General features: G+C 39.6%; 1 protein-coding gene across 6 annotated transcripts; it reads left to right on the top strand.

The window, feature by feature from the left end:
• The first annotated feature begins 4,227 nt into the window (after window positions 1–4,227).
• Window positions 4,228–17,043, top strand: axo (axotactin). 6 transcript variants are annotated; one of them, XR_010823216.1, is made up of 24 exons: window positions 4,228–4,501; window positions 7,515–7,903; window positions 8,281–8,444; window positions 8,513–8,616; window positions 8,685–9,037; window positions 9,093–9,261; window positions 9,319–9,434; window positions 9,504–9,610; window positions 9,684–10,307; window positions 10,386–10,857; window positions 10,931–11,338; window positions 11,410–11,613; window positions 11,683–12,082; window positions 12,161–12,408; window positions 12,508–12,992; window positions 13,062–13,359; window positions 13,425–13,575; window positions 13,642–13,804; window positions 13,860–14,013; window positions 14,080–14,258; window positions 14,331–14,613; window positions 15,110–15,277; window positions 16,674–16,734; window positions 16,965–17,043. XR_010823216.1 is itself a non-coding variant. In XM_066733141.1 (23 exons), the coding sequence occupies exons 2-23, from the start codon at window positions 7,534–7,536 to the stop codon at window positions 15,515–15,517; spliced, it is 6,021 nt and encodes a 2,006-aa protein (XP_066589238.1). In that variant the 5' UTR covers window positions 4,229–4,501; window positions 7,515–7,533; the 3' UTR covers window positions 15,518–16,974. The 6 variants fall into 6 exon arrangements, 4 of the variants coding, with proteins under 4 accessions (XP_066589239.1, XP_066589238.1, XP_066589236.1 ...); XR_010823215.1 differs by having other exon boundaries at window positions 15,728–16,974; XM_066733141.1 differs by adding an exon at window positions 14,811–14,842 and having other exon boundaries at window positions 4,229–4,501; window positions 14,331–14,742; window positions 15,110–16,974.
• Window positions 17,044–17,116: the final 73 nt, after the last annotated feature.

The following is a 17,116-nucleotide window of genomic DNA, read 5'->3' as shown; positions in this document are numbered from 1 at the left end:
CCTTTATCAATACGTGACCTTTACAAGTAGTTTCTGGTTAGTCGTGCCCGTCGCAGCAACCACCTTCAGAGTCTCCGTCAGCTAACGGTTCGATGAAAAAGTCGTCCGATACACGCGCGTCTAACTGTTCCACTCTCGTTATGCATCCTAACCTTTCTGTGTTACTGTAACAATCGGTCATGCCCGAAGCCTACTCTAGATCCCCTATGTCTCCTATACTCCCGTGTATGTGTGTAAATATAATAAAGTCAAAGTACCAATCCAGAAAATCTGTATTTTCTTGCATAATCGTTCCGCCTAGGACAATAAACTGTCAGTACAACTACTTTCTCGCTGCTTTTGCCCGGAGATAATATCAGGATATACATTCGTGCTGCGGCCATATTTAATGTATATAGCTATCCGATGAGACTTTGGAAATGACAGAATGAAACGGCTCGTGCGTACAGTTTCGGTTTGTTTCGGCGAGAAACAACAAAGAGGAAAGAAAACGTGGGTAATAATGGCAAGTTCGTGATCTTGCCAGAGAATTCTCAAGTACTAGTGTATGCGCGTGGGAGTTTTTCGCATAGTTAAGCTCGCTGTGAAAGAATGCACTAGGAGAAGGTGCGACAACGACATAATTAATGATTTCTCCATGGTAATTAACGTTTTCACTGATCTTCACTCGTCTCTAATTCCTCGTTGGTCCTGGGTCGAGCCACCAAACCAAGTCCAAGTGCCCTCGACACTACTGATTCCTCGAAAGCAACAATGGAATAGAAAGAAGACAAACGGAAGTTGAAGGCTGCTCGCTGACACGAGCCTTTGTTTCTTTAGACCCTTGAGAGAGACTCGAATCGTACGCTTTTAACCCATTGAGGAAGTATACTTACCAGAATATCAGGTTTTATAGTGATATTGCTCAGAGGAAGGAATCAACTTGATATATTATATACAGGGCGTTTCACTCGATTCGTCCTAGGACGTGAACGTAAAAATTCATTCGTCTTTGTAAATATAAGAGATATCAATTTTCATAAAATAGAACCTTTCTGAATGTAATTTTATTCAAGTCCAAAAATATTTTAAACAAAAAATTAATATTCTGCATAGATACGCCGATAAATACATTTTTACATTCGTGTTTTGGGGTTAGTTGAGTAAAGCAATCTGTATATAGGGTCCACCGTTTAAAACGCCCTATAGTATGCAAGAATTAAGACGTATGTACGTATCTCTGTCACATATCGGAGTTATCAAAATTATACAAAGGACCTTTTTGAATGCAAATTATACAACGTATGGAATAACTCTTACCCAATTTCTTAATATCTCTTTCAATTACAGATATACATCATCTAACATCTGTATTCTGTGGAACGTTTCAACCGTCAGACTCTGTACAGAATATTTATAGAAAATAATTGCTACACGTAATTTTTACGTCAAGTCTAATCGATTATACAATAGATTTATTCGCGCCAATTTATTCTTATTAAAGTTTATATTATACATAGGTTTACCTCACAATTGCACGCGGCAGTGCTTCGATTACAATGTAAGTATAATTTGCCTAGAAATAACAACAACTTCGAGTTGCATGTACTCTCTGTTACTCGTATACCATATACTTTCTATCCGAGACGTCAAAGCTGAGCGCGATACAATTTCACTTGTTCCGCGCTGTAGCCTCCAGGCCCCGCCCACAATCTTACCACACAATCCTGAAAATACGAAAAATAAGGGTATGCACGCGTGTGCGCACACACACCTGACAGAGAAAGATGGAAAGGTAAGAGAATAAAGAAAAGGATAAAAATAGCCCTGGCGTTAATGGCCCGTCGACTCTTTCACTCTGGGAGAAACGGATGTTAGACCGGTTCCCCCTCTCCTCCGAAAATCGGCTAATGCCGGCCTCGGGGGAACGCTTCCGGGTTGGCTACTGTGGGATGACGTTGGTCACGCGATTCACGCGCCTCTATTATAATTAGTATATAGGAGGATTATCCGCGAGAAGGGCTCATTGCAGCTAATTTCTATCGTTGCCTTGTTGACTAACGCGCGGATATTCACACCCGTTTTAACCTTTCATGTAACAACTGTATGTTTCAAGAATATCGGATTTCAATAAAGCTTTCTTTTCGTTGGTTCAATGCGAAAATCTGATAGGTTGGTTTGAATCTGTATTAGACAGTATATAGATTGAATTTAAAGCGAGAGAAAGGGGAAAATTATCGTATCCTAGACCGATCTCTTTCTCTCGGCTATCGTAGTAGATCATTGTGTAGGTAGAGGAAAATTAGATCACACATTGGTAACATGGCAACGCCACCTGTTGTTGTGAGAAAACGTCAATATTGCTCGCGCACGATTTCAGCTCCATCTATCGGAGGGATCATAAAACACTGTAAGCGTTTAGCGACCGTAGGTAATTATTGATTAAAGATCTTTTTCGTTTTGGTAAAGCCCTTCGTTTAATCCCCCCGCCAAAATTACACGAACTTCGAAACGTAGACGATTATTAAAAGCTTCTCAATCTTACCCGTTTTTTTATTGCCAAGTATATTCTTCATCGGATTTTAATTGGCTTATCGCGATAGTTATTGGAACATTGTTAAACGAATGCAACGCAGTCGTAAAGGTCCAAAGGAGCAATGCAAGAACGAAACTATACTACAGGATGATGTAACATGTGGGTCAGATATTTAGCAGTAGTTATCATATTATCATAGACAGACTGGATTTTACGCTTCATTCCTTCGGCTTTCGTTAATCACTGTAAACAAAAGCTCTTAGCGCGCCATAATGGGCCCATCACAATTAACGATGATTAGCTCCTTGGTAAATTAATTTTGCGACGCGTTTCGATGAATAATAATTGTACAGAATAATCTTAGATGAAATAAATCGGTAAGCAGCAGCCGTACAAAAGTCCTGTTTGGTTAACTCTAACGTCTCGACAGCTGTTCAACTAAAATTATATGATTTATGGATCGAAGTTTCGTAATGTTTGATTATTATACGAATTCTCATAAAAGCATTCGTGGGAGATTCGTTGCGACGCGGTCCAATACGAGGTATTGGTAGGTCTCGAAATATTTTTATCAGCCTCGTTGTTAGATTCATATAGGTTAGAAAACGAGTTAGTAGCATTCCTGTTGCGCCTTGACCTTGCATCGAATCCCGCTTGTTTACTTTTTAACAAACGCTATACATCGTTACTCGACTTTTGCATTCCAAATCAAAAAATCTCATGTCGTATCTCAACAACACGTAGGATTTTCGTGCCTCCCCTGCTCAATGGTGTTTTGACCTTCTGATACTACCAGCAGCAGCGGCCTCGGTCGGATGTACTTAAAATCAATTTATCTATCATCTTGTTATCAATTTTATTTATTACACCGAAACGTGCCGTGGGTAAACACTGGAGTAAGCGCGCGAGTCTCAATTGCCGGCGTTTCGTCATCGTGCAATATGACGTCACTGATATATACAGCCGAGTAAAAACCGATCAAGGGTCGTTGTTCGACAGGGAAATTTTACTATTCGTGACTCGTCAAGGATAGACTATCACACACGAGTGACTGGATGGAATCGCCATAGCGATGACCTACTCCTGCATTTACTCGATATATCGACTTCGGTCTCGCCGTGCCTCGTGACTCGCTACTTGCTGACCTTACAATTTCAAGAAATACTACTAGTTTGTTAAATCCTAAGCGAGACTGAGAGGACGGATAAGAAGACACGAAGCGATGACCGATGACCGATGAGTAAGAGTCTCGTGAGAAGAGCATTACTCGCTACATTAATCAACCGGTATATTTTTACTTAACCATTAAATCTGTCAAAATGGCGGGAAATGAGGGGAAAGAAAACTACGGAGAAAACCATAAAAATCTGTTATATTTAAGAAGAGTGGTGATGTGAAGTATTACCAGTTTTAAACATTTTTTAACCGAAATTGAGAGTATATACAAAACAAATTCGAATGACCAGTGAACAAGCGTCTCGTGAGAGGAAGACGTTTTTTGCAGGTTTGCATCGATCAATCAGAATCTTCCATTCCACTGTTCCAAGGTAGTTAGTACAACACGTCAAAGTTGGCGAAAAGTGAGGGAAAAATCGGAATAAGAGAGGAAAGGGTGTGATATTCCGATGCAAGGGTGGGGAGTTGTAGAGTGTGTGGACCGCGGAGTGGGGAGAGGTAAAGGAAAGAGCGGGCGGAACAGCAAAGCAAAGTAGCAAGACTAGCAGCAGAGAGCAGAGACGTTGGAAGGCCACGAGGCACTAGACAGAGCAGAGTATCAGAGAGTAGGAGAAAACACGCGATGCTACGCCGGGTACATACGCGTACGTCGGTGAAGATTCGGATTTCGTGTGTCAGTGGCAACTGGCACTGCGAAGGAGACAATTGACTGGCCGGCGTCGGACACGACGGTGCTTCGCAGGGGCCTCACGTGACGTCACATCCTGCCCTCGTTAGAGGCTCGATCTCGACTGGACCACGTCGCACAAGGTACACTCTCTAAAAACTATCCTCTTCTTACCTTCAATTAGGCACGATCAATTTTATTTACGCTGATAAGATAAAGCATCGTGGCATTATTGCAAACATCGGCAACCCTGTGCTGAAAGAAAAACAAACATTCTCGTGTAGAAGTGCAAACAAACGAGAGGTAGTAAACTTAACGATCTTCGAGTCTTGAAATCATTTTCCGGAAATTCGCTTAGGTGTCGTACCTGCAATTAGGGCTGATCGATTTTATTTACATAGATAAGCCTAAGCAACGTTGCAAATTTTCAAGCACAAGCAACCCTGTGCTAATGGAGAAGTAAGTATATATTCTTGTATCAATGCATCCGCGAGTGAAACTTAACGATCCTCGTGACTAAAACCGGAAGTACGAGCTTTTAAATTATTTCCCGAAAGCTCGTATAGGGGTCCTACCTGCAATTATCGATCGATTTTATTTACACAGATAAGATTGAGCAACGTTGCAATTTGTCGAACCTCAGCAGCCCTGCGTTAGCAGAAAAGTAAATATTTTGGTACTATATATATATCGCGGTTTCCGAAAACTCGCCAAGTGTTCTACTTCCGAGTAGGGTTATTCAATTTTATTATACAATAAGATGAAGCATTGTGTCTTTTCTCTTGTATAATGTCAAACCACCCTGTCTTTGTGAAAACAAATTTTTTCCTATTTTACTACACTCGCAAGGTAAGCTTACGATCCTTGATTCCTTGGCACGTTAACTGTCAACTAAGAGATAATTCCTAGTTAGCTTTATTGCTTAGGGCACCAAGTGCGGCAAGTTATTTCTCAGCTTGATAAAAGAGAACCAAAAATCAAGGTTGGCTTATATGAACATAAAATTTATTCAAAAATAATATATTTATATAGTTTCTATTCCTGAGAAAAGTATAGTACATTAATGATCAATCTATTAAATCGTATTTTGTAATCTCGAACAGGTTTCCTACCTGCAATTGTCAATTGATTTTTTTCCATTGATAAGATTAATCATCACGACATTAAAAAAAATTTAATATTAATGCACCAAGGATAAGCTTAACATTTTTAAAGTCATAAAATCGTATTCCCGAAGCTCGTATATTATTCTACGTAAAATTAGGGCTGATCAATTTTATTACATCGATAAGATTAAGCATCGTGGCATTTTTCTTAGAGTGCAGAAACCTTTTGATTATAAGAAAGGGTAGCTTATCTAAACCATCCATTTAATTATTATACTACCGATGTAATTTCATCAGGGTTATTCGTTTTCTGCAAATGATCACAATGGTACCAAAACAACAATGTGTAGCCGTATTTGAATATGAAAAATTTCCACTCAAAATGACAAAATGTAGTGATATTTAATTTTATTTAATAATAAATTAAGAAATAAGTTAAGAATGAATGATCCAATATTCAAAATTTCAAATTTTGCGCGTGGTCTCATAGAAAATCGAGCTCCAAAAGAAACAAATATTATTAAATTAATTTTGCCTCTTGTAATTAATCATCCATTACAGAATGTTATGGATCTAAATAAATATATGACTTTAATAGCACAAATATCCTAAAAGAATGAAGAAAAAAGTTTGGACTGAAACGATGTCTTTTCGAAGTCTTTTAGATTCCCTTTAGATACGCATGCTTCTAGAGTGATTTCTTTGATTCAACCAAAACCTACAATTTTTTTTAATAAACCATTTGTATATTTCGTTTCTTACTATATACCGATAAATAAACGTTTTATTTTCTAACTTTAAGTAAAATGTTTAATAATCCCTAGTTTATAATTTTATTTCAATTATTCCTATTCCTCCATTTTCCATAAATTAGTTACGAGGATCAAAATTGACTAACTTTGTGAATCCTGTATAACAATAAATATTTTCATCATATTCGCGTGTTAATGTATCCGCGAGGTAAGTTTACGACCCTCGTGCCTAGAACCGGAAGGACGAGTCCTTAAATCGTTTTCCGGAAGCTCGCGTGGGTGTTCTACCTCCAGTTAGGATTGATCGATTTTACGACACCGATAAGATCACGTAGCGTGACATTTTTATAAACAACCGCTACCCCCTGCTACAAAAAATATTCTCGTCACTTTTGCATTAATGAATCTACAATGTTGGTTTAACGATTCTTAGACTGGAACCGGAAGTAGGAGTTTTTACATCGTTTACTAAAAACTCAAATGAGTATCCGAACTTTCTGCTATTTTTTTTTTACCTTAATAAATTCAAACATCGTTTCATTTTCAAAAAAATCATCATCCCTGTATTAATAGAAGAGAAAACAAAAAAAAAATCCCTTGAAATTCGCATTAATACATCCGCGAGGTAAGCTTAACGATCCACGTGACCAGAACCGGAAGTACGAGCTGTTAGATCGATTCTCGTCACTTTTGCATTAATGAATCCACGATGTTGGTTTAACGATTCTTAGACTGGAACCGGAAGTAGGAGTTTTTACATTGCTTACTAAAAACTCAAATGAGTGTCCGAACTTTCTGCTATTTAATTACCTTAATAAATAAAAGCACCGTTTCATCATTTTCAAAAAATTCATTCCTGTATTAAGAGAAGAAAAAACAAAAATAATCCCTTGAAATTCGCATTAATGCATCCGCGAGGTAAACTTAACGATCCACGTGACCAGAACCGGAAGTACGAGCTGTTAAATCGTTCTGTACAGAAGCATGCGAGTTCCCTCTCAATTAGAGTCTGCAGATTCATTTTATTTACACCTATAAGATAAAGTATCATTTCCTCCTTAAAATCATCAACAATCTTGTACCAAAAGAGCAGAAAAAATTAATCCCTTGAATTTTGTATTAATGCATCCGCGAGGTAAGCTTAACGATCCTCGTGATCAGAACCGGAAGTACAAACTCTTAAATCGTTTTGTAGAAGCGCGCGTGGGCGTCCATGCATCCTGAATCTCAATAGGAGCGGCCTCGGCTTTGACAATCCACTATGCGCGTACTAATATAAGTTTTCTATTGGTTTTCAGCGAATGAGGCAGCAGCAGAATGGCCAAGAACGACAGGAGGCTCGTCCTCGTCCTCGTCATCCTGGCCCAGCTCATCCTCAGAGGCAGAGTCCTGGCCAGCCAAACGGAAACCCCAGAGAACGATTCCATCGAGGAAGATGATTCTGCGATGACGAAGAAGCTTCTTTCGAGTACCACTGGAACTTTCTTCACTCCTACACTCACCGACACCAACTTCCGGTGCCTCCTCAAGACCGAGGCTGGTCCTTGCAAGCACTACGTTCACAAGTGGAGCTTCAATAAAACCGAGGGCAAGTGCAGGACCTTCCCTTATGGAGGCTGTCTGGGAAACGAGAACCGCTTCAATTCTGAGGCTGAGTGTCTTTATTACTGCGTTGGTGGAGCTGATCGTGAGTTCTAGAATATCAAGGACTCGTAGAGCCTCGTGTCAAGTAGCAAAAGTTGAGCTAACGCGAGCGAGACACCGAGTCTACTTTTCTTCGGATTAACCTTTGAGGATCGAATTTCTTTCTTGAATATTTAAACATTTGTGCAACTGTGTAATTCTTGAGTCACGATGACTTGCAATATCCTTAATATTATTATTGGTCTCTCAAAACTATTATGTGTATTTAAGACCTATGGAGTCGTTTTCTGGAGAAAACTTAAATTATTTACTAGAATGTTGGTACATTGTCACGTGACCTGAAAATTGCACTGATGCATAAAGGGTTAATATGATATTGATAAAAGTACGTGTAGATTGATTTAATTTTCATTTTTTCAGACACATTACCACCGTATCTTGTAACCAAAGGCAGTGTTTTTGTGACGACCAGTAGTACCAGTACTAGTAGCGTGCCATCGTCTACTAGTAGCAGCACTCCTAGAGCCACGTTTACTCCTCCTCAACCCACAAGACCTCCAATACCAAAGCACCAACGTGGAAAGGTGTATTTATATATTTTTAATTTTCTGTTGTATACTTTTTCCTGCTTACTGATTCACTGTTCTTGCAGGAACTCACCTTCATGGAGTCAGGATACGAGAAGACGTTTATGTTTGCTCAGAGTAACACTTTTATTCAACTCGATGGCAATGGGATTAAGACTTTTCAACTAAGGTAGATTTGTTATCTCAGTTTGGTCATCAAGCTTCCACAGACTTTTAACTGTGATCCATTATTTTCAGACTCTGCAGAGAAATATCATTCAAGTTTCGTACAAAATTGCCTCATGGACTTCTAGTCTATCACAGTGTTAAAGACAGGCCAGATAGTCTAGAACCGTACGCCCTTTACGTCATCGTCGAGAAGGGACAGCTGAAGGTGGTTCACGTGTTTGGAAAGAAATCTACTAGTCTAACAGTGGGAGAGGGCTTGAATAGGGACGAATGGCATAGTGTTTTGGTGAGGATCGACGTGCACGGGGCTAAATTGATCGGCAGAGTGGACGACAAACAGGAAGAGACCACTCTGCACGTTCTTGAGAGAGTCGTCAACTATGGAGTCTCCGAGGAACTCGCCTCTGTCGTTCTTATTGGAGGTACGATCTAGTCTCTCTTGGGGTTACAAGCAGATTCATCAGCTATCTTCTTCAGGATTGAGCTCAGAGGAAAAACTCCATGGTGTAAAATACATCATTGAATCATTCGTCGGATGCATCAGAGATATGGTACTTAGCTCTGGAAAATCAGCCAGTGATTTGCTTCCAATCAGGCCACTAATTGCGACCAAACACGAGAACGTCAAGGAAGGCTGTATCGACAAGTAACGAACTTATGAAAAATTGGCTGCTTTAAAGATACTAAAATGTTCCTCTTGCAGATGTAGGACGAGGGAAAATCTCTGTTTCATGCCAGATCAATGTGTCAATCACTACAGCAGTTATTCTTGCGATTGCTTTGCTACCAGATACGAGGGGGAACGCTGTGATGTTTACAGTAAGCATTGAAATTATATCTGTTAGTTGTTGTTAAGGATTGTATGATCATTGAACTTATTATTTTAAGCTGCGACCATCCTGACACTCAGAGGATCGTCCTACGTCTCCTTTAGAGTCTACGATTGGAAAGACAGGGTTCACTCTTCCGTTAATAGAATCAGCATGGCGTTTAAAGTTAACATTAAATATTTTTCAAGCAGATGTAACGTAAATCTATCAATATTAATTTTTGGTAATCTTCCTTCAGACCAAATGGGACGATTCTGTGCTGTTTTACGCATCTGGAGAGATAGATGGGACACCCCATTACGTAGCAGCGACTGTCATCAATGGCTCCGTTCACGTAGAACTGGACTTTGGTCACGACTCCAAAGTGTCTACTGTACTGGGCGATTATGTGACCTCGAATTTCTGGACCAACCTGACCATCTTCCACAATGGATCTTTGGTCTTCGTCAGTCTCGACGATGAGGTCAAAGTCTTGGAGATTCCTGGCGAAAATTACAACATAATCATCGACCCTGAGATCTATATAGGAGGTGGACCAGAGCTTCACAAGAAAAAAGGGCTCTTATCCCGCAATAATTTTGCTGGATCATTGAAATACGTGTTCTTCAACGACAAGTCGATAATCTACGAATTGAAACGATCGAACCCGATGGTCCACTATATAGGTGTTTTGGAGCCAGAATATTATGAGGCTGACGTGGACGTGATTCCAATCACATATCCATTCGCAGGAAGTCATATTTGGTGGCCCGTCGAGAGGACGGATTCTTTAAAGTTGAATTTTGATTTTAAGAGCTCAGAACCTGTGGCTGTGATCGCATCTGGCGATGTTAAGAGCATTCGTGGGCTTGGATATTGGGAGGTAAATTAGAGGAATAAGGAGAAAGAGAGGGGCAGAGAAAAATCAAACGATTAATTTGTACTTTCCTCTTCTTTTCAGCTAAGGCTGGTGAATGATGAAATTCGATTCAATCTGTTACCAGTATTAACCGATAACATTACTGTATCCACTTCGGTGAAATTTCCACCTTACAATACCTCCTGGCACGCAGTGGAATTAAATTATACGAGAGGCGAGCTAAGCATTCTTGTGGATTACAGGAATAAGCAAACGAAAATGTTCGCCATGACTTTCGAACTAGGAGATAGAGTGATCATAGGAAGTGGGAAAACCAATGTGGGTCTGGTAGGCTGTATGAGAGAAATAACAGTGAATGGGGAGAGAATCGAGCCAAGATACGTGATAAATACAGAAAGAGTCATAGGAGAAGTGGCTTTGGACAATTGTCAATTCGTTGACCCTTGCAAGAGACCCAATACTTGCGAGCATGGTGGAAAGTGTTCTGTAAAGGAAGATAGAATCACTTGTGACTGTACGGATACTGGTTACATAGGAAAAAATTGTCACTTTGGTAACTGAACTTATACCTATCAATTTGTATAAATATCTATACTATTATCATATTATTTTTTCAATGATCTTAGCCCAGTACAGAAAAACCTGCGAAGAGCTGGCATTGCTGGGTTACACAAAGGACGACGTTTACAAAATCGACATTGATGGAAATGGACGTTTTCCACCAGCATTGGTAAAGTGCGAGTTCCAGTCGATCGAGGATTCCACGAAGACCATCGTTGAGCACAATTTGCCATCCCAAGTGGACGTACGATCAATTTCAGAGTCGGATTTTTCCTTCAAAATTAAGTATAGAGAATTCACAGGCGAGATGCTCCAGGAGTTGATATCTCACTCTCTCTACTGTAGTCAGTACGTAAAGTACGACTGCTACAAAGCACCTCTTGAGTTGCATAGTGCAACTTGGTTTTTAGGATCGAAAGGAACAACAGTGGATTATATAGGAAATGTTAACAGAGGCTCCTGTCCATGTGGCAGTAAGTGTTATCAGTTTATGTTATTTTTATTTTTCACTCGTTTACTAATATAATCGAATTTTCCATGTCAGTGAATAGAACGTGCGTGAGCTCAAACCTCAGTTGTAACTGCGACGTTTCTGCTGGGAATGCTGGAAAATGGTTGTCCGACGAGGGCTACTACGAGTCTCCTGACTCTTTGGGAATCACAGGAATGGTTTTTCTCCAGCAAAGAGATCTTGAAGAAGATGCGCAAGGAAGGATTACCTTAGGTCCCTTGGAATGCGTAGAAACAAGTCTGATTTCTTTATCTATTTTTTTTCTGCTTACTTTTTTTTTCAGTAACTTTTAACTCATTTCCTCAGACACTCAAAAATATGTGGTCACTTTCACGACATCCCAATCTTACATAGAAGTACCAGGCTGGAGGAAAGGAGACATTGCGTTCAGTTTTCGAACGACTGGCGAGAAAGCAATTTTGCTCTACCAGCCACCCATCAGGAGCAATTATCCCTCCTTCATGGTGGCCCTGACCTCTGAATATCGTTTGACGTTCAATTTTACCTTGAACACTGGTACTATTCGCGAACTGGAAGTGAAGAGCAGGAGGAAATTGAACAATGGCGAATGGCAAAAGATCTGGATTGATTACAATGACTACCACGTGAGGTTCATGATCAATACAGATTTCCAAATGGTGGATCTTCTGCCTGAGGAAGAATTTGGTCCATTTGAAGGATCCATGTTTATTGGTGGCGCCACAGCGTAATTATTACTAATTAAAATTTAATTCCTTATTATTCATCATGTAATTTCGATTATTTTTCTTTGTTACTCATTTAGAGAACATTTAAAGAAATCTTCTGTAAGACAAGGATTGATCGGTTGTTTTCGGGGTTTAGTAGTAAATGGAGAGATTCTAGATATTCACAGTTACATGTCGGTGCACCTGTCAGAAATCATCAAAGACTGCAAGCCTTCCTGTCAACCCAACAAGTGTCAAAATGGCGCCAGGTGCGTAGAGCTCTGGTCAAACTTTGAATGTGTTTGTGAGAACAGATGGGCTCACCTGGGAACCTTTTGTGAGACTAGTAAGCAGTTGTATTTCTTACACGAGAAAAGCCACATTAACAGTCACATTTAGTTAATCAATAAACGAACTCTCTCTCTCTCTCTCTCTCTCTATCAAGACATCAATAATAAGGCACTGACGTTCACTGCCCCTGGCTCCTTCTTGAAGAAGAATTATTTTGGCTCTGATGAAGAGGATGACGACGAGGAAAAACTACTCTTGAAGAGTATGCTTCGTCAGAACATTCTCATCAATTTTAGGACCTACGATACTCATTCATTGATACTCTATGCCAATGATCATTTAAACAATTTCGTGCATCTGTACATATCGAATGGGACCAGCATAGTTTATTTGTTCAACGATGGAAATGAGATCAAAAATATCACTGTAGAATATCCTGGAGTCAATAGTGGAATCTCCGTCCAGATAGCAATAATCAAGGATGACAAATTTACGACTCTGCACGTTAACGAATACAATGCTTCGCTGAATGCTAATCCTCAGCTTTTAGAAACTTATTCAAACAAGCCTTGGGTCAATCCTGAGAAAGAAGTCCTGGCACCACAAAGACCACCCGCACCACCGACAGATTATTTTCAAGTGAGTCATGCGACAAGAACTACTTTCTCGTGTAAATTATACATTCATAAACGCTGATTCTATTTTAAGGTAAATCTAGGTGGTTTTGATCCTGATAATCTACTAAGAGTTGGAAGAGAAGGCAGGCTTATTCAAGGTTACGTTGGTTGCCTCAGGGGACTGATGATAGGGGAGTATTTAGTAGATCTGCCAAATTTAGCTAGCGAAGCAAACCACGAGGGTAGTAAAGCGGTTCTTCCCAATTGTCAGATGAAATGCGACGCAATACCTTGCAAGAATCAAGGAATTTGTACGGAAGATTTTGGCAGGCAGGAATCTTCCTGCAATTGCGAGCTCACGTCTTACTTCGGGGAACACTGCGCTGATGGTAAGTTTAGCGAATTCTATTATTCAATCCTCCAAACCTTATGACTTACTCAAGTTTTTGTACAGAGAAAGGGGCAGATTTCAGTGGGGAGAGTGTTCTCCAGAGAGAATTCGACATAATGGGCCAGGTGAATCAGGTGAAAGTTCAACTTGCATTTTCCACCAATGAGCTTCGACAGAGAACCACTGCTCTGCTCTTGCTCCAAACTGAAAATAAGTAATTATATGAATCAAAGGGACAAATGCTCCTCCATTAAAGATTGACTAACGGTGAATTTTATAGAAGGAGCTATTATCTGTTGGTCGCTTTGACCTCGGAGGGTCAATTGATATTCGAAGAGGACAGAGAAGGCTCCGCCTATGGGGTTCGTCTTGATCGAAATTTCTTGAATGGTGCCAGACACAGTGTCTATTACGTTAGAGATAATAATACTGGAGTTTTATTGGTTAGTAAACTGAAATTTCTTTTCATAGTACGTTGATCATGAACAAGCTTTCCAGATCGACAGGGAACCCGTTCAACTATTACCAATACCAGTATTGAGCTTGGCTGACAACGATGAAAGTCCTGGTACAACAGAAATACAGCTAGGTGGATTGAATACTACTGACCAACGATTCAGTGCCTACAAAGGATACACTGGATGTCTGAGCAGTGAGGAAAAATTTAAATGTTATTTATAACATACATAATACATGATAATAATTAATAATTTTGTAGATGTGGTGGTGGCTGTGAATGGTGGTCCTGTAATGAAACCACTGGAAGAGTACATGTTGTTCACGAAACAAGGCAGCGAGACTGTGAGAGCAACCATCCCAGCTGGAGTGAGGAGTGCCCAGTGTGCCGTGTTTCATGCTCAACCTCGTGGCCTTGAACCACCGAGGAACGACAGTGGGGTAATTGATAATAGGCAATATTAAGAGAAAAAAAAGAAAAGACGTTTATATACTTGTATATGTGGAATGGAGTATTTGGGAAAATGGCAGGATCGGGACCGAGCCTGGGTAGAGGATCCACCCGAAAGGATCTTATACAAGTCTCAGTATTCGGATGCAACTCAGGAGGAACAAGGCGTGATGACTTATATCTTCATTGGATTGTGCTGCGTGTTCGTATCAGCTGTGGTTGGCTGCACATACGAGGTTTGGCGTAGTGCCAGAAAGGATCGTCGTAGAAGACGTGGTTTAAGCAGTTCCGGTGCTGGCTCGAGTGGTACTCCTGCAGCCCGCTGGCAGCAGACTTCCGGCAAAGGTACTACTTTCAAAGTCGGCGAGGATGAAGCCAGAACAAACGGCACTCATGCTAGAGCAAAGGAATACAAACCCCTGCTTAATTCGGACTCCAAGGAGTTGATTAACGAAAAGCGAGTTCGCACAAAAGGTGATAGACGATAAATTAAATGAATCGATTGTCTCGATTATATGAATTTAATCGGAATTTCTGTACAGACGAAGGACCAGAGAAAAAGGAACTCCTTGGGGTAAATACAGGCAGCGTCACTAAAACTGCGAAACCAAATCCATTCGTAAAGATTTTTCTTTTTTTTTTATTACCAGGAATGCATGCTACGCTTTTCTCTACGCCTTTCTTTTTCCAAGAACATCCCTATCGCATGCAATAATTTTTCAGTGTTAATAGAGTTTGCCTATCCTTACTTTTCTCAGCCATCCGCGGTGCTTTCTCCTGGCTATTGGCAATAATGAAATAAGTTTGTGCTATCAAATTACATGTTTCAATATTTACACAGTCGATGGAAGATCTGCAGGAGGAGCCAGAATTAGAAGAGCGTGAAGAAGAGGAGGAAGAGGATGAGGATGAAGATGAGGAGGACCACGAGAACCAGGAGACAAAATCAAATTCCGACAAAGCAGTGGAAGATAATGAAGAAAAGGAATCTAAGGATTCTGCGAGTTCGGTAAGAGGGAGAAACGAAAAATCAATGGCCTTGCTCGAGACAGATTTCTCCTCAGACGATATCAAGACGGAAGCTCGACTACCTTTACAAAACACCCAAAGGAACGAAAATTCAACCTCTAAGCCATTTTCTTCCAATCTGAATGTTGTCCCACCTCCTCAAATCCCAAAATGTCCCCCTATCGAGACTCGATTAGAAAAAGCCACTGCAAGATTGATCCAACGACCTACCATCAATTAAATTCATCTCTTCTTTATTATCTTTAATTATTGTCCATTTATCGTCATTTTATTTATTCGTCGACTATATTTACTATCTTCGTTTTAGTATTTCTTTCTAACTTATTATCCCTTAACCTTTACTTCTCAGCAGTCTATATTACTTGACGAGAAACAAAAGTGTAGGCAAATTTTCCAATGCCAAATAGATTGATATTGCCAAATCTTTCAGACGACGAATAGCTCGACTGAGAGCATCGAGGAAAGTGTCATTCCCCTGCAATCCATTTCAAAATCCGAAGAAACTATTTCAGCAAATGAACCCTAGAGGTATAACTCAAAATCTTTTGCACAAGTTCAAGAAGTTATGTCTTTCTTCTCTCTCTCTCTCTCTCTCTCTCTCTAACTATATTTCAGATCGCATAGTGTCGATCAGTTGACTACAATTTTTGTTGTCAAAGCTCTGACACTCTTTGCAAAAATATTGCATGGCCTGTAATCTGTATCTTGTCTTGATCGCGATTCCGTTTTGTGAAAATCTTTTTAATCACCACCCTGCGAAACACCCTAGGAATCTTGTTTGCATCGTGGAAATTTTTAGCCTTTCAGCATGAATGAACTATTGTTACATTCTTGTTGTGCCACTTGTGCCCTCTAAAAATTCAGGGTGCATTCCGAATAGACCTGGAGAGCCAAAGATGAAAAAATTATGTGACTCGTATAATTTTGCACGAGGTAACACTAAAATTGTGAGGCCCAGTCTGACCATGTATTATGAAAGAATAAAAAAAATGTGATAAATGGTAAAACTGGCTGAATACAAACTGCATTGTGTACGCAAAGGATGTCTGAAATAAATAAAACTAGTCTTGGCTTAACATATTTTTGATTTAATTGAAAATCCCTTACGATATTTACAGTCTGAGTTAAATACAGATCATTAGTTATATTATCGAACGGGTAAAAATTATACGGTAAGAATAAGTAGTTTTTTTTTATTGCAATGATGAGATAATTATTAAGACTAAGCAATATTCGGAATGCAGCCTTGATTAAAAATCTACGCAAAAGAGTAGGCAGTGATTTACAGTATTTTAGTTTACTAAAAGAAACTAACGCATACTATAATTGTGTAGTAAATAATTGCTAAGTAAAATCATTGTTCCTTGGCGCAATAGGCTACCTTGCAGACTAATAATGAAAGACGATCATTAACGTTGGATAACTCTACTAAATCAGGTTAGTATAATATTTTTGTTAAATTCTTTTTCATGATTGGGTTAATCGATCGATTGAAACTCTATGCAGTTATTTTATGCATGATTACAATACATTATATATTAATATACGCATAACAACTAAATAAACCCTAGCAATCGCAAACTAGATCAATGACTTTTTAGTTCTTTACTACTCATTGTTTGTCTTATTTTTATTTCATATTATTATTATTGTTATCATTATTGTAGGATCGATGAAAACGACTTTTTCCGTACCAGCACCGATTTATTTGTCAGACGACAAACGAACATTTGCCAATCCTCTGAGCTATCTGGGTGGGCCCAGGATGCAGCCGCGTGGTGGAAACTCCATAGAATCCGTGCTATCCTTGGACTAAAAA

Source organism: Prorops nasuta, unplaced genomic scaffold, assembly GCF_024137725.1.
Source record: "Prorops nasuta isolate Cenicafe-Biocafe unplaced genomic scaffold, Cenicafe_Pnas_1.2 PNAS00010, whole genome shotgun sequence".
NCBI classification, from domain to species: domain Eukaryota; kingdom Metazoa; phylum Arthropoda; class Insecta; order Hymenoptera; family Bethylidae; genus Prorops; species Prorops nasuta.
This window is presented reverse-complemented; position numbering and strand designations above follow the sequence as displayed.